Source organism: Calliopsis andreniformis, chromosome 1 (assembly GCF_051401765.1).
Source record: "Calliopsis andreniformis isolate RMS-2024a chromosome 1, iyCalAndr_principal, whole genome shotgun sequence".
NCBI lineage: Eukaryota > Metazoa > Arthropoda > Insecta > Hymenoptera > Andrenidae > Calliopsis > Calliopsis andreniformis.
Window position 1 is genome coordinate 137414 of NC_135062.1, and position 24215 is coordinate 161628.

General features: G+C 34.4%; 1 protein-coding gene across 2 annotated transcripts in view; it reads left to right on the top strand.

Annotated features, from left to right (window-relative positions):
- LOC143186241 (uncharacterized protein KIAA2013 homolog) overlaps positions 1–24215 on the top strand; it is a 178399-nt gene that overhangs the window by 102945 nt on the left and 51239 nt on the right. For both annotated transcript variants that reach the window (XM_076389846.1, XM_076389925.1), the window contains exons 3-4: positions 8485–8722; positions 8794–9032. In XM_076389846.1, the coding sequence (XP_076245961.1) occupies positions 8485–8722; positions 8794–9032 (477 nt within the window). The remainder of the gene's footprint in view (positions 1–8484; positions 8723–8793; positions 9033–24215) is intronic.

Here is a 24215-nt window from a genome sequence, read left to right on the forward strand (position 1 = left end):
GTTTCCGCAGTCTTTTGAAGCAAATGGATTCTTGTTTCTCGAGCTTGAAAGAATAAATTAAAATTATTAAAAAACTCGAGAACATATTTTAAAAAATGCAGATATGCTTTCGCTTCTGGATTTCGCATTGAGATCAACAGATATTCTCCAGACTTTGATTTTTCATTTAAGACTAACTCTTGCAGAAAATGTAACACACTGTCCCAATTTTCTAGAAGTGTAACTACGGATGAATGATGTGACAGCCATCGCGTAGTACACAACTTTAAAATTTTGCGGTCGGAATTTTGGAAACATTGTTGAAAATCGCGAAAAATGGCCGAACGTTTGGGACTACTATAAGTAAACGTCGCGACTTTGCGAAGAAGTTTTTCGCAGGCCTCGGGAATGGTAGCACATGCTGTACGCACTACCAATACCGAGGAATGACACACACACACGGCATGGTAAAAAACAAATTACCGCGAATTTCTGCAAGCTTAGTCTTAAATGACGAGTGTCGTCCTATCGTGACAGGTGCGTTGTCACAAGATAGGGCGACAATGTTTTCGAACGGAATTTGTCTTTTCCACATAGCATGCTTGAATGTGCTAAATAATTTTTCCGCGCTACAATCCTTCACGTCGAGATTCATCAATTCGACTAATTCCGTTCGAATATCCATAGTCTGGGGATCGACATACCGAACAAGAAACGTCATCCACTTTTCATTCGTAATGTCTGAAGTTTCATCTATAAATACTGAGAACTTATTGTTCTGTAAAATACTACTAAGACATTCTGTTTCTCGAGGACACAGAACGTTCGATATAATGCTACTACACTTTGTTCGACCGAACGTCATTTTTTCCAAAACATCGGGATCTTTCCCGACGTCTTGGAAAAACTGATGAATCGCTTCTGCCGATTGATGCGAAATATTTCTGTCGGTGATCAGGGCCGCAAAACGAATCTCCGCAGATTTCTTTCGATCAAGAAATGACAAAGGTGATTCTTCAGATTGCGTACTGATATCGTTATTTGACCTCACATATATTCCATTCTTTTTACAGTTTTTGATGTGGCATTTAGAATCGGCATGACGTCTAATTTGCGATATACCGCAAGCAAATGATTTATTGTGTTACGTACGGAGAATATTTTCCGTCTACTTTCCCAAATATTCAAGTCTCTGCCTGTTAAGAGAAAACGCCCTAGCACTCCCGTTTTTTTTTCGTTATCTTAATGTAAGCGCGACTCCGAGCAGCTGGGTAGCAACCACGACGCTGTACCAACCGTGAGAAATTTCCTTATATGGAAATTTCTAACGAACCCCCACTCATTTTTCGGCCTATATAAACTCAGAGATTTTAGCCCTAAGGGGTTCAGAACAGTACCGTCACGTTGATAGTCAAGTTCGTCAGAGTTGGTTGCTATCCAGTTAGATCGGGCTAAAGTTCCCTTTCGAGTCTATAGTTAACTTCATAGAATCCGCGAGTCGGCATAAATTCTATCTGGCAATTCCTACGACCATTCTGTAAGTCCCCGCATCGCCAGTGCGTTAACACCGTGCATTAATATCATACACTTTACGCGACAACACTACACTGTACACTTGTACGTAAAGACTGATTTAGAATATATTTAAGTATTCATTGTAATTTTGCGTAGATTACTTACAAACCTATAACTACCTTAAGCGATCCCATTCAAAGTTGACAGATCCGCCACGATACAGCTTAACCGCTCAAGTTGTATCAATTAATAATTTAAAAGTTACGAGGCTCACAAACATCTCCAGCGGCTCTCTGATCTTACATCAGTTTCGTCCGCTTACCCTTACTTCCAAAGAAACTGCATTCAACCTAGTGGCTCCTCGATTTATTCGAGTTCGTCCACGAAAGCTAACCTATCCTGTAGCTAACTGATTTTTACATCAGTTTAGTCTACTTCCTACAGCTACCTGAGACCAGGTTCGTCTGTACATTATCCAACTTCCTTACAGCACTCTGATTTCGCATCAGGCTCGTCTGTTCGAATTCGCCAACCTCCTTAACAGCATCTCAATTTAATTTGAGTTCGTCTGTAAAACTGATCCTCTAGTGACTCCCTGATTTCGCATCAGGTACGTTCACAAACTCACTCTCCTGCGGCTCACTGATCACCGATCAGTTTCGTCCGCAAGCACACCTATCCTCAGAGGCTCCTTGATTTTACATCAGGTCCGTCCTCGTTTACAATAATCCTAACCGCTCACTGATCTCGCATCAGTTTCGTCCGTGTACCAACCAACACATCAACCACTATATTCTTTGGAAATATACCTATCCTCGACGGTCTCTCGCGCTGCTCGCCTCCCGTCTCGTAACAGTTGCAAACCGAACAAAAACACGAAAAAGGATCCTCGAGGACTTTATGCAACCAAGGCTTGAAATCTTCGATATCAAGCCATTGAGGCATAAAAGTCTTTTTTCTCGAGTCCTTAACATCCATACATACTCGCGAACTTTTTTTCGACAAAAAGTATTTACGTCTCGCAGATTCCGTATGTCTTTTAACGGTCGACAAACCACGGAAAACACGTGAATTGCTTCCACTAGGTTTCTCGAACGTATCCATCTCACCGCAAAAAGAATGAAATAGTAAAAATATACAAGCTATATACACAAGCAAGAAAAATAAGCTCTAATTCGCGGAAAGGGGGAATTAAAGGGAAACTACAAAATTAGCTGTGTAAAAAGTTTTACTTACCGGATACAACACACAACAAATGTCACGAATCACAAAACACGCAACGATTAGCCATCGATCTGATCTAACCGTTAACTGTCACGTAGCGCGATCACCCCACTGGGTGCTTTACCACGTGAAACAAAAGAAACGCGATCGCGATGCGCGCAGCATCGTACTTTTCGAATAGATCAGTGTAACGACCGGTGGGTCATGACATTCGAAATGCATATATTTACTGCTTTTCTTTGTCATTTTTTTATAGTATCATTGTACTCATGTAAACGTTTTTATATATCAAGCTTTTTTCGTGTGACTTAATGTTCCTTTGGTTAATATAAAGGTAATTATTTAGAATAAGGACCTCCTTACCGAGTTTTTTGAAATTTTTTTATATCATGTATCTTGATACGTGGATTAATTTTTTTAAATGAAATAATTATCGCTCTCTTTTCGTTTTCGAGATAAACATTTTGAAAAATTTTGAAAATTATGGTAGCAGGCCGAGGGTAGGTAGCAAAAAGGGGGTTTGAGTTGGGTTAGGGCTCTAACCAACTCGAAACATCTCTTTTCCTGGCCCTAGCTCTAACCAACTCGAAACATCTCTTTTACTGGCCCTAGCTATAATCTAACTCAAATCCCCTTTTTGCTACCTACCCTCGGCCTGCCATCATAATTTTCAAACATATAAAAATTTTTATTTCGATAATAAGAAGAGAGCGACAATTATTTCATTTAGAAAAATTAATCCACGTATCAAGATACATGATATAAAAAAGTTTCAAAGAAATCAGTGAGAAGGTCCTTATTCTAAATAATTACCAATATAAATATTTTATATTGGAGATTGTGACAAAGTGCGCGTTACTGGTCAAGAATGGACTCTTATTCTAATACATGTGACGAATTTTCAGTATCAGAGTATTTATTTTGTGCTAATCTTGAATTCTGAAGTGCAATTAATTCTGAATCAGAAAGGGTTAATTCGATAAGAGGGTTAATTCGATAATCCATGCATTGATTTTGCGCTAAATCTAATAAGATCTTGAGATATGAATATAAAATTTAGATATAAAGTTTCATTGAAATTCATTCAGTCGTTTGAATGCAATTGGGTTAATAAACATATGCGGTTTTTTAAAAAAGCTCTTTTTTTATTAGTTAAAACGTAATCAGGAGGTCTTAAAATGAGTTTTTCTGCAGAAAAAAATTTTCGAAATTTTTTTTCATTACAATATTTTTCTAAGTTGGAAACTGAAAATATCCGGGCAATCGGAAAGCTCGCGCAAGGTGCGTGCCGCTTGCCGCTTGCTAGCGATTGGGATTTAAACATTTCATAGACTGAGACAGTGTACATCGCGATCCACCTTCTCTCTCAACCTCTCGAAGCTGCCCGAAGTTGTCCGAAGCTGTTCGAAGCTGTCCGAAGTGCCGAGCTCACGGATACGCGGCCCGTGCGTTAGTATGCGTAGTGGAGGGTGTAATTCTCAAGATTTGCGTCCTCAGTCTGGCAACACAGTTCCAAACGTATTTTCTATAATTCTCTTGGCTTTGCAAAATCTATAGTTGAAAATACGAATTAATAAGTGACTGAATATTCGAAGACTAAATATCCCCATATGAAAAAAAACGATCTTCAGAAAAATCTAAGGGACGTAAGAAGTTAGTCAAGAAATGACTATAAAATGTAAAACCAAAGAAAAACACAGAAATCAACAATAAAAACAAAATAAAAAATAGCAACAAAAGTGAAAAGCAACAAAAATCGCCAAAATACGACATTCAAAATTAAAAAGCAATAGCACAAAAGTCACAACACAGAAATTCTAATCAAATTTTTAACACAAGAACAGCAAGAAAGTACAATATTATTATTATTTAATACATATTTTAACGCAACTTGTAATTTAATATTTATTATATATTTATTTAATCTGTAAAATCGTTTAAATAGTCTGATAAGTTTGAACTATTACTGGTCAAATTCGATAAATTGTGTTTAAGGGATTGTGTTTCATGAAAGCCTATAAATTCATCGACTCTCAGTTGCGCTTCATATAATATTTTGTTTATATGAAATTAAAGTGTTGTTTGTAATTGGCTACTGTTAAGGTTTCTAATTGAATTTGCGACGTATTCTCCATATGTTGTAAATTCATCCCGTGGTTGCAATGATTTCTTTCTCATAACATGCTTCACTAATTCGGGGATCTTCTACCTTTTTTTTTCTTATTTTGCTGTCAATTCAACAAATTTTCCACTTCAGTCTCTTCAATTTACCTTTCTCTTTCTCTGTTTTTATTCGACTCTTGTAATTGAATTATCTTTAAAATAAATTTTATTTATATAAGGATATTGTCTTAAGTGTAAAACTCAAACTCTAAACACTTTTTAACACAATTTATTAAAACAGAAATAGAATAACTTAAACAAACACTGTACAGTAGGTAGTACACAAATCACTTAGTTTCTATGCGTTCTAATCGGAACAGAATATCGTTAATCTTTCGCTTTTCCCGGTAAAAAGAAACGTCCGCGACGCGACAAGTACGCTCCCGTGGAAGTTGAGGATAGGTCGTGGAAGGAAAATCGCACAAGTGCCGTCTCTACGTCTGTTTGAACGGGTTTTGGGGTGCCGAAACCTAGAGATGCTGTGCGTTCTGACGTCTTCCTCTAGCGGGATTGGTTTCTTCTTATGTTTCCATTAAGACTCGTTTTTGCCTTAATCGCCGCCTTTTATACTTATTTTCGCACCTAGCGTCAACCAATGAGGGTGCAGCGCGATACCTTTGTACGCGGGCGGATCCTTTTTACCTGCATTGTCCCATCGTCGTGTCGCATCGCCGCGCGACTTTATGCTAATTCACTCATTACACGCTAATTCACTTATTACACACTAATTCACTATTTACATGATAATACTGTCTCGTTACAAAACAATTAATAAATATTTTTATGAATAACTGGTAAACTAAAGCCGCGCGAGTAATTAAAGTTATTTGAAATAATAGTACTTTTGTACAAATTAAAAAAAAATAAATAATAGACGTAATTAGAAATAATAGCTATTTACAGTTCCATTTATCATGGAATGTTCCGTGGGCCTTACTGATTTTTTTCCGATTTTTGCTCATCGTTCCAACAACATTTGTATTCTTTGGGAGACGAATACCAATTATCTAAAAACAAGGTATATCCTTTTCCTAAAATGGGTTCGGCTGGTTGCATGACAACACTTTCCAATACAGGTACATTACTTCCTTGAATTTTGTCTTGTCCTGTGTATATTTTAAATTCATAACAATACTCAGAATTGGATTTGCATAATTTATAAAATTTAATTCCATATCTTGATCGTTTGGATGTTATGAATTGTACGTAATTTAGCCGTCCTTTGAATTTCATGAAGGACTCGTCTATGACAATATTTTCTTCCGGAGTGTATAACTGTCGGGATCTGGCATTCAAGAAATGCACAACGGATCGAACCTTTCGTATTCTGTCTTCTGTAGAAACCGTCTCATTATCTACGAAATGAAGATAGTGCGTTATGGCCAAAAAACGTTTACGAGGCAGAACTTGCCAAAATATGGGAGTCTAATATTTTTCGTTTCGACCAATACATGTCTATTTTAGATTTTTTTATTTGAAACATTATAATGCATAACGCAAAATATTCTCTAACTTCATCATTTGTTAGTGGACACCACTCCTTCATTTTCGTTATCTCTACCATTTTCATTTGTGCTGCATATCTATTCGTTTCTCTAACTATTATTTCAAAAAAAATCATCACATAATACTTCTTTGAAAACACACAAAGGTGTTGCATTTATACCCAATCTTCGTAGAACTAAACAATTGATACCGAAAGTTGCAGTAAATTGTTTTATATTGACAATATTTTCTTCTTCTTTCCAGTTCCATTCATTCTCTGTTTCAGAATCTTCACTGCTCGAAATAGGTCTTGCACGTTTACGCACATTTTGTTGAATAGAGCTGGCTTCACTTGAATTTGAAGCATCACTCGAATACTCAACAACATAAACACTTTGATGACCATTTTCAATTTCATTATCACCACTAGAATAGCCTAATAGACTATCGTCGTCACTTACATATAATGCATTCAACTCAGACATGTTGGGAGAACTATGTCTGATTTTTACAAAATTCAAATATATGCTACGGCATTCATTCAGCGTGCGAGATCACTGTTATACTAACTACCGCTTCCATTGCACTTCTTTTTGTTTATTTGTTTGCCGATGCGATTTTGTTACCGATATTATTGACAGGGGGAAAGCATCTTCGACTGTCTAAAAAAAACAGCATTGATGCATGGCCGAAACAGACAATCCAATAATATTATACTGCCCGGTATTCGCCGAACAGATTTCTTGACGTCTCGGAGACGTCAAAGTCTATCATGGCACATGAAATACATAACGTCTGAAAGACGTCATTGTATGTCAAGGGGTTAAGTTGTAATATTCTTGGCCGAGATTTTGGCTCAAAGGTTTGCCAAAGTTTGCAAAACCTCAGATGCCCTTTCGCAATCTATTATGTGAATCTGGTGGTCTAATTCAATACTGAGTGCTATTGTGGCCAAAGCTTTTTCTTTCTTTCGATTAAATTTTTCTCTTGCCTCTGCGTTCTCTTCCGGCGGCTCAATAGCTTCGCCGGTCACGTGTTGCCACAATTCACGTTGAATCAAAGCCATTTTTGTATTATATTTCCACGAATGATAATTACTTCCATTTAATCTATCAATTCGATCCACAAGCTGAGTTGAATTTGCCATTTCTGCGTTATAGTTTTCACTCGTATGTTATTCAAACACGTGCTTTCATGAACATAACCTTATATGCCCTTTTCCTCGTGGATATTCTTTTTCACTTCGTACTTACTTGCTTTGATTTGCACAGTGAAATCGTTACCTGGGCCCATAATCTTGTTGGATTTATGAGAGAATAAACTACAAGTTTAGTGTAAAATTAAACATTATATTCTTTAGCATCTTACTATGCAACCACACAGTTATGCATACAAAAAACGTGTTATACTGAACGTAACTCAATTAGCGCTGCGTTCGCACACGCCTCGTGCGTCTCCATTATCGCGCGCATTTCAAACGTGGGACAAATGTCCATCAAGGAATTTAATATTCAAAATGTTTAATTTGTTCCTTTATACTGTATTTTTGTATGTTAAATTTAATTTTTTGCATGGAAAACGTTCAATTTTGAAAATTGTGTAATTTCTAGTTAATTTTTAACATATTCATGATTCTTTCATACCGATTATTTGGAAAATCATATATTCAAACGGATTTGTCTTGTTTGGATTTTATTCAAACAATTAATTAAAAAGATCGGTGTTCTTCTATATTGAAAAATCATTCGAAATCGATGAGGATTTAATTTGTCGAGAAGTTGACTAAAATTGTAATTAGCCGAACAAGACAGACCTGTTTGAAGCAATGTTTCTTAAGTGATCGGTATTGGCCTAGTTTCCCCTACTAACCTCCTCAAGCTCCTACTATGCCCAAAGCTATCCCAGCCTTTCAAACGAGTGGGACAACAACATAGATCTTAAAAGTTTGAAAGGAGTTTCGCACTGTACGCAATTTAAAATAGCAAATAAATATAAAGTTGTTAATTGTTTTCGTATCTAAAACCTACGTTCCAAAAATGCTCCACATTTTCTAATACACACTAAACATACAATATAAATAGTTATACAAATACAAGATTGTTTTATTTACATGTTTAGAATTCAAATAGACAGTTCGGTATACGAGTATAGTCTTATTTCTGGATTTATTCCACTACCTAATTCAAACAAGATTATTACTGTTTCAATACTTTACAAAACGCCACCAAGAATAATACAAATTAAAGCCAGAAGTTCTATGAAATTACAATTTCTGACAAGTATACAATATAGTGAACCTATAACTATGGAGGAACATCATACGCAATATGAAATAACAAAGCGAAGAGCTATAGAGGTATGTATCGATTATAATCTTATAAGATTATAATGTATTACAATATTTTAATTGGATATTACCTGTTTTAGGCAATGAATAAAGTTATTAGATCCCAACAACAAAATCTCAAAGATGAACATACTAGTTTATGGCAAAGGTATTGGTACACAAGCCTTCGAATAAGTGATTCTAAAGCTGATGGTGCTATTAATGGACATAAAATAAATTCCACAATATATTACGTATTATCTCAGATTTCGAAGGGTATTCCAAATGTAGAAAAGAGTATAGCCATGAATGAAGGTTGTTACCGTGGTCATCATACTTTGTAAGTAGTAAATTAAATAATAAATAATAAACTTTACAATTTACAACAGACGGACGATCTTCCAAGAAAAAACTACATGCGTGGAAGTCGCTTTCGGAAAATAACTGGGTGAAAATTGTTATATATACCTAGTTTTGCTAAACCTTCGTGTTGTTCGTCATGATGGGCTTCTGTTTTGAAAATAAAATTTAGATATTTCCGCGCGGTTAGTATTTTAATTATAGAGAATAACGAAACAAAAGCTGGTTTTAGCGAAAGTGATAACGTGTTCGGCTACTGGTAACGAGACATTGTCGTATTGATGTCTTACTTTTTGATCAAACTTATATCAATGAAAGTATGGGTCACGTAGAGACAAACCATATTGGTTTCTCTCCCCTAGGCCTTCGTTTTTGAGAAAAATAAAGTAGCAGTTTTATGAGACAAGTGTAATTAGAAATGTTAGAAGGTCCTCGCAGATGGGCGGCGTAGCCTAGTGACTAAAGTGATGTGTTACTCCGCTGGAGAACTGGAGTTTAATTCTCGGTGGAAGTCATATTTTTTTCAACTATTTATTTTTCAATAAATGGATTTAAAATATGCATGTTACAAAATATTGTAAAAACACTATTGTGTGTATTTATATTATAAATACTAACCAAAAGTTGATTACATATAGAAGTATTAGTACAAAAATATAGATGCTTTATAAAATTACACGGTATTACTCATGCATTCCATCGCCTTAAATTATTCATAAATATATGCTGAAGTACATATGAAATACATGATTCATATCTATAAAGTATCTTGAATAAAGTGTGTTTGACACATCGAATGAGTGAATGATTGATTTGAACAATCAAGAACAGAGCATACAGTTTTATGTAAACGGATATGTATTGAATCTCGAAGTACTATATGCTTTTTATAGGTTGACAGACTTCTTTTCTTTGACAATTATGTTCTCGTCTCCAAATTGTATGTATACATACATATTATTAATATAATAGTGCCATTTGTTTAAATAAAATGTTGTGTTTTTAAAATATTTTGTAATATGGATATTTTAAATCCTTCTATTGAAAAATACAAAATTGAAAAAAAAAAGATATTGACTCCATCGAGAATCGAACTCGAGAGTCCTCCAGGAGAACAACACATCATTTTAGTCACTAGGCTACGCCGCCCATCTGTAAGGACCTTCTAACATTCCTAATTCCACTTCTCTCATACAACTTCTTTTTCATTTTTCTCAAAAACTAAGGCCTAGGAGAGAGAAACCCAATAGGGTTCGTCTCTACGTGACCCATACTTTCACTGATATAAGTTTGATCGAAAAGTAAGACATCGATACGACAATGTCTCCTTGTGAGCCAGAAGTCAGAGTTGAAATCTCAGTGTGTAAGCTTGGTTTTACTTTCTGTACTTTTTGTATTAATTAATTTATACTCACTGTGTGACAATGTAATTAACCATGTAATTTTTGTTTATATTTTAACCCCTTAACGCACAGATTTTTTGAAAAACATCGGCCAAAAAAAATAAATTTTTATGTAAAAGACAGACTTTAGAACATTGTCTTGAGAAAAAAATGAAAAAACATACAAAATTACTCAAAATTTTTATTTTAATTTTGGATTTTGATCCACATTGCAGAAAAGAGCCGAATATTACAATGTTACACGTGCATCGACTTTTTTATCTTTCTTTTCGAATTGCTATTTCGAGAAAAACATATTTTTGTCTGTAAAAATATTTATTTATACTTTTACAACAGAAATAATAATAATATTAGTACAGTCAACCCTCCTATAACGCGGTATTCCTATAGCGCGGTTTTCATATAACGCGGTAGCAGTTTACCGCGTTATAGGAGGGTTGACTGTATTTATTTTAAAAAATTATTTAAAATTTTCCTTTGTGTGATATATTTCGAATCAAATCCATCTCCTCAAAAGTTTTCATTTGTTACCGCTCCTAATTCAACTTTTCTTTTGGTGGACAATTTTGATATACTGCGCTTTTGTTCCATGAAAAAAAAACTACATTTTATTCTTGAATAAATAAGTGTTATAGTTTACAATCCTATGTAAATAATAAATATCAATAAAATGATTTTTTTTCTTAGCTTTCACATTGTTATTTTCAGTTCTCGATTATATTCGAATGTGAAAAATTATAGTAGTATAAAACACAACGTCGCTGAGATATAACGATTGATGAAAGTCTAATGCTTTATAAAGGTCGATTAGATTGGGTCCAATATATTCCACTGAAAAGATCGAGGTTTGGAATAAAATTATTTTTGTTGTGCAAATCTCAAAGTGGTTATCTTTTTTCATTTATAATATACACAGGGAAAAGCACAGTAATAACTGACAAATATAAAGATCTGCCGGTTACTTCCCAAATTGTCGTGTCGTTGCTAGAACCACTTTTAGACCAAGGCTATTGTCTCATCCCTGACAATTATTACACATCACCACCACTGGCAAATTTTTTAGTAAGTCATAAAACGGATATATATGGGACTGTAAGGAAGAATAGAAAAGATGTACCACAATTTATTCAAAACAAAAAATTGAAAAAGGGTGAAATAGGAGCTTCTCGACGTGGAAAAGTAATGATAATGAAGTGTTAAGATAAAAGAGACATTTGTTTGCTATCTTCAGTACATAACACCGAAAAGGCAACTACAAACAAAACGGATAAAGACGGTAATGTTATATCTAAACCGAAAGTGGTGATAGATTATAACGAAACGATGGAAGGTGTTGATCGTCTAGATCAGCAGTTACATGACTATCCCATCACCAGAAAAAGGGGGAAAAAATATTATAAAAAAATATTCTTCCATTTGTTAGACATCAGCATTTGGAACGCATATGTTTTGTATCAAAAAATGGAAGTGAAAAAAAAAATTTAGAATTCAGAAGCAAATTAGTAGAAAAACTTGTACAAAACTATCATCGTGATACAAATATAAAAAAATCGGGTAGACCAAAATCTTCTGAAATTCTACATCTAACGGAACGTCATTTTCCCAGTTTTGTTCCACCAACACCAAAAAAAGAAGCTCCTACAAGATATTGCGCTGTGTGTTGTGATAAAACGGATAGCAAAGGAAGAAGGAAAAGAAAAGAGAGTCGTTACATGTGTAATACTTGCAATGTTAGGCTATGTGCTGCACCTTGCTTTGAAATATATCACACAAAAAAAAATTTTGAATAATTCTTTAAAATAAATACAGTCAACCCTCTTATAACGTGGTAAACTGGTACCGCGTTATATGAAAACCGCGATATAGGAGTACCGCGTTATAGGAGGGTTGACTGTACTAGTATTATTATTATTTCTGTTGTAAAAGTATAAATAAATATTTTTACTGGTAAAAATATGGTTTTTTCGAAATAGCAATTCGAAAAGAAAGATAAAAAAGTCGATGTACGTGTAACATTACAATATTCGGCTCTTTTCTGCAATGTGGATCAAAATCCAAAATTAAAATAAAAATTTTGATTAATTTTGTATGTTTCTTTATTTTTTTATCAAGACAATGTTCTAAAGTGTGTCTTTCACATAGAAAATTGATTTTTTTTGACCGGTGTTTTTCAAAAAATCTCTGCGTTAAGGAGTTAAATAGATCGGTATGTTTTTGCTTCCGGATCATGATAGAGGATCTTAAAACGACCTATTACACAAGGTCATAGAAAGTAGAGAAAGGCGAAAATATTTACGGTTTTGGTAGTAAATAAAACATACGTTTATAGTAGGTGTTCGAAATGATGACCATCACTGTCAATGCACCATTGGATTCTTTTTACGATTGATTGACTTGCAAGTTTTACAGTGTCAGAACTTAATGACGCACAGGCTGCAATAATTCGCTGTTGCATGTCGTAAAATGTTGTTGGTACTTCTTTGTACACTTTCTCTTTCAGTGTTCTCCACAGAAAGAAATCTAGAGGTGTTTAGTCTATTGAATGAGCTGGCTACGATATTGGACCGCCGTGTCCAATTCAAACATAATGGACGGCAAAATAATTTTGCCGCCCAAGATAAATATTGCAGTGATTTTCTAAGCAGTATTGTTTCACACCTGCTAGTTGACCGTAAGATTCCATTGCGTATAATATTTGTTGCTTTTTTTAACAATAACTTCTAAGGAGTTTTGTACTATACTTACTTTACTACCAACAACGTAAACAATTATATCATCCGCAAGAGCAGTAATAGACGTCTCCATACTGTTATCTAGTTCGACTAGGTTGGACAAATCGCTTGTAAAAATATGGCAAAGGATCGGGGAATTGACTTGCGACTAATTTTCCCAGAGAGGTGGAGGCTTTTACTAGTACTGCATTTGGAAAAGCAAAATAAACAACTCAATATAGATGTTTATAACAAAATAACAAAAGGATATATTCTAAAATTTCAGCCAATATAAAAATTCAATTTTTACAGAAATAGAATTGTATGATGGTTTCGTAGCATCAAACAGATGCGCAAGAAACAAAAGCAAAAATAATACAATCTTCGGAAAGTTAATATAAATGATAAAAAAAAGAATATAAAAAAAAGAAAATTTACAAAGTCCGGTAAATCTCACTCTCGCGAAATTCTATACTCTAGCGTGACCATAGAACATTCAGAAAACTTTAGAATGCCTCGTGATATTAATGCCCCTCTGGCCACGTGAGCGGACAAGGCGAGCACATGTTAATAAATCAGAAAACAATCAGAATACAAAACAATCAATAACAGAAATCAATAAAATCGAAATCAAATGAAATAATCTGTGCAACTTACGCAATTGAAGAAATCAATGTAAGAGCGAATCTGCGGTCAATCGCCGAATATTAAGAAACAAAAATCCAAATGAAGCCAAACCGAGACCAAAAAAGAAAAATTGCCAAATCAATGCCAGGTCGTCGTATATTAAATGCTCCGGGTTATCTAATGATGCTGCTAGTACTGAAAAGAAAGAGAACACTCACGCGGATTTTGTGTGGAGGTTTAAATTTTAGATTGAACTATGATTTTATGCGAACGGATTACAAAATTTTACGTGGGGATATGAATCTATTCACTCCCGGCACACTGCACTCCTGAGTGAATCTATGCTTGAAACAATTAAAAGTTGAGGACAGAAAGAAAGAAAGAAAATATAATTAATCCACGGGCTCCCGTCACGCACCTCGCTACTTGTCGACGAAGAGTGATCGATCACGGAAATCAGGATAGGCAGGATCCTTCGTGGATCACCAATATATTGATCTTCTGCCGTATCCGTGAGAGGTCCTGACGAATCTGGTGAGGCAGTTCCCGGATTTACAATTATTTATTCGTCCACGGATTTCGCTCTTATTAGAAGTTTTCAGCTGTTGATCGATCTTATAATTAATGCAATAAACCTTTTAGCTTTACGCCATTATCGAGAAGTTTCAATAGCACGTACGTCACGAGGTATCGCCGCTCACGTGGTCGTCGTGTCGCGCGATGTTTATAGTTTTTGCGCTAGTTCCAAATTTGAACGCCGAAAGATTCTCATTTTTACTTCTATAACATGTCTACGCGTTATAAGAGGCTTCCCGAAATCAACTACAGCTGTTCCAGACAATGCAAGATGCAATTGCACTCGGTCTCCGCGGACGATTTGCTATCGGTATTAACAAGCATTGCACGCAACGATTCGCATACATTGACGATAAGGGTGTAGATCGCATACGCTCCTATCACATTGATTCCGGCTCATGAGAATCCGCAGTTTTGAATATCGGTGTACAACGGTTCTCGTTCTAACAAGAGGTTTGCGTTTACATTTCCGAGGCTTCAGAAGAACGCACACACATGCACACACACACTGTTACACACCCTCTCACACACGCGCCGTCGACGGCCGATAACGACTCTGTCACGTAAAACACGATGTGGAAAGTTTTCGTCGAAACGTCTTTTTAAAGAGACTGACTGGAGGCCGTAATAATCGTAACACCGGAATATCAATAGCTTTGATTTATTACCAAGAACTTATGTTCTTAGTATATTGACAGTTAAACAATTACCGACTCAGGAGTGCGCCTCCGGGAGATATTTATACTCAGGGGATTGTGATTTCAGTAGAACCGTGTGCAAAGGTGTTTAATAGTTCAGGTGGGAATGTATGCAAAGGTATCCTATTGTCCAGGTGAGATGTCATCCAACACACGTTTCATATGCGAAAGTGTCCTATAGTTCGGTGGGAAGATGTCATTCGAAGCACAAGGTATCCAATCGATAATGTGCTATCTGTGAGGGAAGAGGCACGTTACAACTCCAAAGAGAGAGCGGGCAGAAACAATAATAAAATTCTTAATTTTTTGTGGCCGTCAAAGGCCCGGAGTGTGTCCGATCAGAAATTTTCAAAATGCAAAGCATTATCGTGACATGTTCCAGACAACGCACAGTGGTCTAAAATCCCGAAAATGTGGCCAAAATGTTAAAAATGAAATGTTGTATAATAGATTTTTGCTCATTTTACATTGAAGTGTACTAGTTGAAGAATAACAAACACACATATAAACACAGTTATATTCATTTATTTAGAAACTACGTCCCCTTCGATCTCTACAATCACGGATTTCACCCTATTCAGATAACGTCTTCTTTAAGGAATTATATGCTTTGCAGCATCGTTAAGCCAAAACTTATGTTGCTTATTTTATTGTATCTGTTATGAACTCTGGACTAGAGTGTATGTTACTTTTGAAATACCGCTTGAAACTACAGAAAGAGGAAGAAGTTCAGATACTCAATAATAGTGTTTGCGTATCAATAACTTGGTTGTCCGATGAGGTCCGGATTTGATACTTGTATAAATTTATAGCTCCTAATGTTTTTAGTATGCTGTAAAAAAATTAGCTGCTACTCTCTGTTACTCGATCTCCTAAAAATTTTTTAAGTTATACAAATTCCACTTTACTTGATACATCATACGGAGCTGCTTATTCAAGCACTTTACTTTAAAACTTACTTACTTTAAATTATTTATGAATTATTTGTTATATGAAAAAATGTTTTAAATAGGAGTTCTATGGTATCAAAAGTGTTTAGAATGCAATGATTTATTTTTCGTTATTTTGTTCATTTATTGAGATGTAGAGCTGTAGCCTAGTTTAAGAATGTATGCTTAATCCTCTCACTCGAAAAATGATTGACTACTATGTAAAAACCAAGAGGTATTCTTTTTTACAAATTGTTTAAATGTAAAGGCATGTTAGGTTCAGAATCACTATTGGGGCGCAGTACTTTAGTATACGTTCGCTTATTTAAAAAATGCAACTGCTCTGCTATCTTGAAACAAATAATTTTGTCACAGTTATATTATCACTAAGTAATTCAGTTACATTTTTTATTTTGTTCATCATGAATTTTTCACCAGAAGGTATGATGTTATATTTTTAAATTGTTACACCAATTGATGCGGAATGTTTATATATAAATTGCTGAGTCGTTTATTGAGGTTTAACGTTGATTTTAGCGTAAATTTCTAACCTCAGGTATCTTTAATATGTTCAATTTAATCAAATAGTTGTTATTTTTTTTTTATTCATATTTTTATGAATTTTTAAATTATGGAAGTCCTAATTTGTTTAACACTTTGACGGGCCCAGAAAAAATTGTCTTTATTATATTAATTGAAAGTTTTTGATTATGGCTTATTTTATTTTAAGGTACACATGACTATCTTATTTTAATAAAAAGAGAAGTTTTCGACGTTATAAAAGCGGAAAATTTTGGTAACCACGAGCAACAATGCCTCTTAATATATAATCTTTTAATTGAAAAGACCTTATGCCCCGAATTATCTTCGGATATTAAAAATAAATTAAAACATTTACTATCTGAATTTAAGAGTAGGTGGCACAATAGTCGTCGTAATTTAAAATATTTTTGTAAAGAAAAATAAGGATTGGCTGGATGGGGAAATTGCGTTTTCTGTGCCAATAGAATCAAATCCATCAACAGGGAAACGAAAGCTTGATTTTTGTAAATGTAGCGAACGGTCAAAAAGGAGAAAGACAGAGCAACTTAGATCCGAAGTGTCTTCGGAAGAATTATTATACGGAGCTCAAATGAAACTAAGGTCGGAAGGAAGTAATAAGGTAGCTACATTTGTAAAAAACGCAATTTCTATTTCATCTAGACAATCCTTTGAGTGCAAAAAGCAGATTGAATATTCATGCGATAAGGCGTTGTCGTTAATAATGGGCGCTAAATTGACTAAATCTCAATATTGCTTCATACGTGACTTTGCGGTTGAAAATGGTTGTTCACTTTATCCTGCCTATAACAACGTCCTCGAAGCAAAGAAAATGTATTATCCACAAAATATAACAGTAACAGAAACAAAAGCTGAGGTTTTATTGCAAAGCTTGCCGGATCTTACTGTCCAGAGGATCATACAATTACAGGCTGATGTATTGAGTACCCTTAAGAGCAGGCAATTAGAAAATTTAACTCTAATTTCAAAATGGGGATTCGATGCTACTTCGGGACATAGTAAGTATAAGCAAAAATTCACAGAATCGAATAACACTGATTCAAGTATCCTACAGATTTCTTTTGTTCCTTTGCAACTAATCAGTGAATATATTGATGGAACCGATAAGGAAAAAGTTATTGTTTGGCAAAATTCTCAATCCTATTCAACGAGATTCTACCGACCAATAAAAATAGAATTTAAGAATGAAAGCACGAATATCATTGTTCAAGAGAAAGAATACATACAACAACAAATAGCCAAATTAGAACCATCTTCTTTCATAATGAATAACTTTAACATTAAGGTAAAACACAATTTACTATTCACCATAATCGATGGAAAAGTTTGCAATGCAGTTGCATCTGTTACATCATCCCAAAGATGTTACCTATGCAAAGCAACATCACAAAATTTCAATAACTTAGACAAAATTTTGAAATCACCAATAGATGAAAGTTTGTTAAAGTTCGGTTTATCAACTTTACATGCTTGGATCAGATTTTTCGAGACCGTTATACATCTTTCTTATAAATTAGAAAGAAGAAGGTAAGATACGTGTAGGAGAGAGAAAGAAAGTAATTCAATCTTTATTTAAATCAGAATTGGGCCTCATAGTTGATAAACTGAAACAAGGATCCGGAAACAGTAATGACGGTAACACTGCTCGCCGTTTCTTCGCCAATGCTGGAAAGGCATCAGAAATAACAGGAATCGACAAAAATTTAATCCAGCGATTTCATATAATTCTTATTGTGCTATCCTGTGAATTTAAAATAAATGCCTCTAAATGTAACATTTATGCTCTGGACACGGCAAAATTATATACAAAAAAATATGCGTGATATCCAATGCCCACAACGGTCCACAAAATTTTGATACGCGGATTTCAAGAAATCGAAACTGCACTTCTTCCAATTGGGCAGTTTTCAGAAGAACCTTTGGAAGCCCGTAACAAGGACATCAGAAAATATCGCGCAGACTTTTCTCGTAAGACATCTAGGATACAAACATTGGAAGATGTATTTCATAGTTTGATACTTTCTTCAGATCCTGTTATTTCAAGTACCAGAGATAGACATACAATCAAGAAGGCTATCAAATGTCTCCCAGTACAAGTTAAAGAATTATTAAATGAGCCAGAAGTATAAATAGCCGTAGTGAAAGAACAGTAGCAAATGATTTACACGAAAATAACGATGGGGACAGAGATATTTTCGATTTCTTTGTATAAATGCCGTAAAAATGTTAAATAAAATTACTTATATGCACACGTATGAGAATTTACAATTTCATTTTTATTATGTATAATTATGCAAATAATAATAACAGTTAACGTAAAATATTTTTTGATTCTGTTGGAATATGGGATAACGATTTAAAATAAAAAGAAATTTGATTTTTAACACAATGCACGGAAGAAGTCTGTACGATATCAGATCCCACATGAATATATCCAAAAGTAAATAAAATATCATAGAAACAAGACAGAACACTTTCTGTATCCTTCGATACTTGTTTTTGTTCCTTGATTATATAATCTAACAGATTCATTTATTGAAATGTGTGTTCGATTGAATTAGTGAAATGATAATATAAATCAAAATTAGATATAGTTTTCAATCATTTTGATATTTTTCAACATATTTGTCCGTCATTTTGAGTCCACCATTTTATTTCTTGCCATTTTAACTTTATATTTATTATCAGTGACCTCGAAAACCCCAGAATACCAACTATCATTGATTCCAGTATTTTTTTTGTTACACTAGACCGTCATTTTGAGTTCACTATTTTGTTTTTTTATCATTTAGACTTTGAATTCGTTATCAGTGACCTCGAAAACCCCGATATACTAATTTTCACAAAAATCATAAGACGCTTTCGTATTTTGACCACATTTTCGGGATTTTAGACCACTGTGCGACGTAATGGCCGAAGCAAAAAAAACATACCAAAAATTTTCGTGTTCGGAACGTAACACTCATAATCCTAGAATAGTAAAAACGTATTTAACTGCAGTTTTTGGGGATCGACAGATCGGAACATATGGTCCAATTCAATGACCAGCTGGATCGCCGGATGTAACCCCTTTAGATTTTCATCTTTGGGGATATTTACAATCGATTGTGTATGAAAGACCTGTGAATAGTATTGCGTTGCAGAAGATGGGATGCAGTTCGAAAATTGAATTTAATTACTAATTAATTACATGTACATTTTTAACATTTGTGTTTTCAATTTGACTCCAAATAAATTTGCATTTTTTTTTATGAGTCAGGTTCTGAAGTAATGCTTACGTTCATTTGTTTAGCTCAAAATGCGAGGCGTTGCTATTACGTATTGTCTAATTATTTCAAATATTCTGGCAACCGATTTATGGTGATATTTTCTTTCAAGATTGTTTGAAAGTCATCGTATAGCAGGTCGTTGAATTCATTTCAACGTCGCCTACAGTATTATGAAGTTAATAATATCCAGTTCCATTTAAAGATATGACGACAACCTTGATTTTTTGTTAAAAATCAATTTTTTTTTTTTTTAACTTAAAAAATTGTAGTTTCTTGTCCGTTAAATACTGATTAACTTTGGTAGGAAACACTTTTCTGTCAGACTATCCGAAAGGGCTAAAAAATCATGGGAATAGTTTGTGCCGCACCCTGTATAGCATGCCGTTGTGCCAGACTGAAGCGAAGGCTTTCTCCAGGAGGTCCGCTCCAACCAACTTACTGCTCGCTACCTGTTGGTTTAGGTCTGATAACAACTTATGTATTGCGCGCACCGTCGAGTGATGAATCTTAAAACCGAATTGGCAATCAGGAATAATTTTATTGACGTTACATACGGAGATGATTTTATTGTTAATTATAGCTTCATAAACTTTGCTTAAATTTGGCGTCATGCTAATGGGACGGTAGCTCGAGGGATCCCTAAGATCTTTATTCGACTTAATGATGGGGATAATCTTCGCCCTCTTCCACAAAACCGGGAAGTAACTACAATTAATGGCATTATTGAATATAATTGTGAAATCTTTAATAATGTTATCAGGTAAATACTTTAAAACTATTGTTGGAATATTATCTAAACCACTCGAGGTTTTGTTAGGGAGTCTCTTAAGAATATGTTTGATTTCCTCTAAGCAGCAGAAAGGCTGCAATGGTTGATCGATATAGTTAGGTCTTGTAGAACAGTTATTATCGTCAAACTGACAGAGTACTATACCCGATTCCTTAGCTAATTTGAAGTTATTTTTCAATTTTTCGGTAACTTCATCTATTATATTTCTGAGGGGAGTATTATTATTCACGTAACGTGGTGAGTTAATAAAAGTACAATAATCTATTTTAGTTGTATCAACGATGTCTGTCGAATGGCAAGTTGTTACCATCCAAACGTCTCATTTGTCATGCCATTTTAACACTAATAATTTATTGCACGAACAGAATGATATCTCGCCTCTTTTTAAATGATCGGAAATTATGGGCATATTTTTACGGTTTTTTTACCGTTCAGCAAGCATTTGTTTTATGATTTTGTAATTTTGTAAATAAAGCGGGGCTTGCATACCAATTATCAACAAATATGGTATGGCCTTGTTCAAGATATGGTTCTAAGAGTGTCATAACGACACTTCCTGATTTTCCTAAATCGTCCTTGGGCGGTCCATTAGAAATTGTGGTTTTTCCTGTATGTACAATAAAATTTTTAATGTAGCCCGTCAAATAGTTGCATAATACGAAAGACTTTATGCCGAATCTGTTTCGTTTAGCAGGAACGAAATGCTTAAGGGGGCAGACTCCTTCGGGGCCTACTCCGAATCGATCGAAGCGCTGTTGCGAAAAAACGGGCATTAGTGAAAACATATAATTTATACATGCGACATTTGATAATGTGGCATCTAGCGTTATCCTGTTGAATTACAAATGAGAATTGCGAAGGTATAATTGCCAAATCGCATCGTAGGAAAGTTCTGTCACGCTGTTGCCACATCAATTACAATTTTATGAATCAGTAAATCTCTACTGAATACGCCTTGAGCCGATATTTTGCTTCATACGGAATAAAGAAAAGAACGGTGCGAGCGAGAAAGAAAGACTATTACGAATAAAACAATACATATGTGCTCAAAATTATGAAAGTAGTCTAAGAAACAACATTTTCGTATGAGATTCACACAAAATTTCACATTTATAATAAATGTTCATTAATCAAGACTAATTATAATGTTACGTAATATAGAATTATTTTCTAATTTATTCAATATATTAATCCTTTCAATATCCCAAAATAAGAAATATACAATTTAGACCACTTTCATAATTATGGGCATATATATATACTAATATGTGAAATCCTAAAACTTATATATATAGAATAAATAATTCATTAAATTCATGCTATTCATTCATTCATTCATTCATTCATTCATTCATTCATACTTTTTAAGAAATAAACAAACGAAATTATTTTAATTTTTTTTTATTTAATAATAAAAATGTTATGAGTGGTATAACTGTAATCTGTGAAAAGGTATACAAAAATTAGAATTATTTAAAATAAAAATTGAAAACAAAAAAAATTAAAAGCTTCCACGAGATTCGAACCAGGCACCTACAGCTTATGAGGGAATGCCTAATTCACACTCAACTAAGATACTTTCGTGTAAAATTAGTGGATTAAACTATAACTTCGGGAACAATTCCAATTGTTTGTTTATAGTAAATAATAACTATTGAAGAATAATGATTTGTAAATCACCTTTACTTGCTACATTTTCATCGATGCAAGGGTAACTCACACTGAACCTCTCGTACTGTTTGCAACGAGTGCAAGACGTTGCGAGTATTCATTAGCAATGTTATAATTTATACATTTAGTGAACAATAAACAACATGTATCATAATATAATGACAAAAACATTATAGGGGTATATATTTTTCGTAAAACCACTCGTTTCAGGGCCCAATTTCGCACAAAATGCAGTTTAACTAGGAATGTTATTATTTTGTTTATAACGTAAAAATTCAGAATTCTATTTTGGCCGTGTTTTGTGTTTTGGTTCATAGAATTTGCATACAAATTTGCAAAACGATCGATCAGCATGTTGTCAGTGAAAACAACGACAATATACTATTTTTTAATATATTTTTTAAATAATTGATATTTTTAAAAAATTTTTACATAGGTGGATTCGTCGTTCAAAAAAACACAATCGCCCCATTTATATCATTTTGCTATACGCACTAGTTTTGGAGATATTAAACGAAATATGTTTTCCACCCCCAACCTTGGGGGTGGTTTTCACACCCTTTAGATGAATTAGAAGCAATAAAAAAAAATACGTGTCGAATATTTTCGGCTATTCTACAATCCTACAAAGTTTCATCAAAATCGCAGACTTTCACTTCGCGATGTTCCCTTATTAGTAAGAATCAAAATCTCGGCTGGAGTTGGTTTCGTTCGAGTTTTCCTGATGGGCAGAATTTTAATATGTACATACATATATGTGGCAACAGCGTGATCAAACTTTCAATACGTTTTGGCAACTAAGCCTTTCTTGCGTCTGTATTCGTGTATTCGATGAATACGCCATTCAGCTGTCAAATTCTAGATTACATTTACCGACTGATCTGTATTTTTATCGATGCTGATGGTAATATGACCAAATTGATTGAGATATACCATTAACGCTTCTAACGGCAAATCGTTGAACTATTTTTGTGTCAAAACGGGTGCACAACGAAAATTACGCTTTACGCCTTCAAGAAGTGTTAAATTGAGGAAAATCGCATTTCCACGATATTGTGCTAATTCAAGGAAGGGTGCTCTGATGTGCTATGAGTGAAAAAACCATTCAATCGTGAGATGTTTGCGAAAATGTCACTTCGGCAGCCATCTTGCTAGTTTACAACAGCGTCTGTTTCATGCTTACAGTTTGTAATTTTACAGTTTTCTCAACGGATAGTGTTTATTGTAGTTTAAACGGACCAGAGCACCCTGTAGTGAAGTCTACTCGTGGGTTCTGTACCCGCGAAAAATTCATTTATGCAAGTATCGAGACGTAAAGCGTAATTTGCGAAACCGTTTGTCTCTCTCGCTCATCGCGTATACGTGTATGACTTTCTTTGCTTGTGTGAGTGCACGCACACAGCTCAAAACACAAGGAGTCTGCCCTCTTAAATGATAACCGACCTTTAAATAACATTAGGCTTTCATCTATACAAAGATTGCAAAATGGATAAAAAAATCTACTAAAAATTCTTTGAAGTTCATTAATAATTGGGCGAAGTTTATCTAGGAGATCACGAATGTTGGCTACATTTGAATCGTAAAAATATAGAAAGTTAAGAATATGTCTGTGTCGGTCACGCGGCATTATTTTTCAAAAACTTTCGGTAGCTATCAGACAATCAGTAGTTAGCATATCTAAGTTTCTTGACATGTGCCATTAGCAACGCAGTTACAAAAAAAACGATATATTTCCCTCGTGGTGACGTCGACCCAAGATCTTATATATTTTTTTTTTTGCCGTGAAATTCGACGTAGTAACATCCTTGCAATATTCATTTGTACATTTTACAATATGTGCCACTAAATCTTCGGTAAACAATATTTGGAAATAATCTGAGATTTTTGTGTTAGAATTAATAAAAATTTTACATCCGGAATTTTCTTCA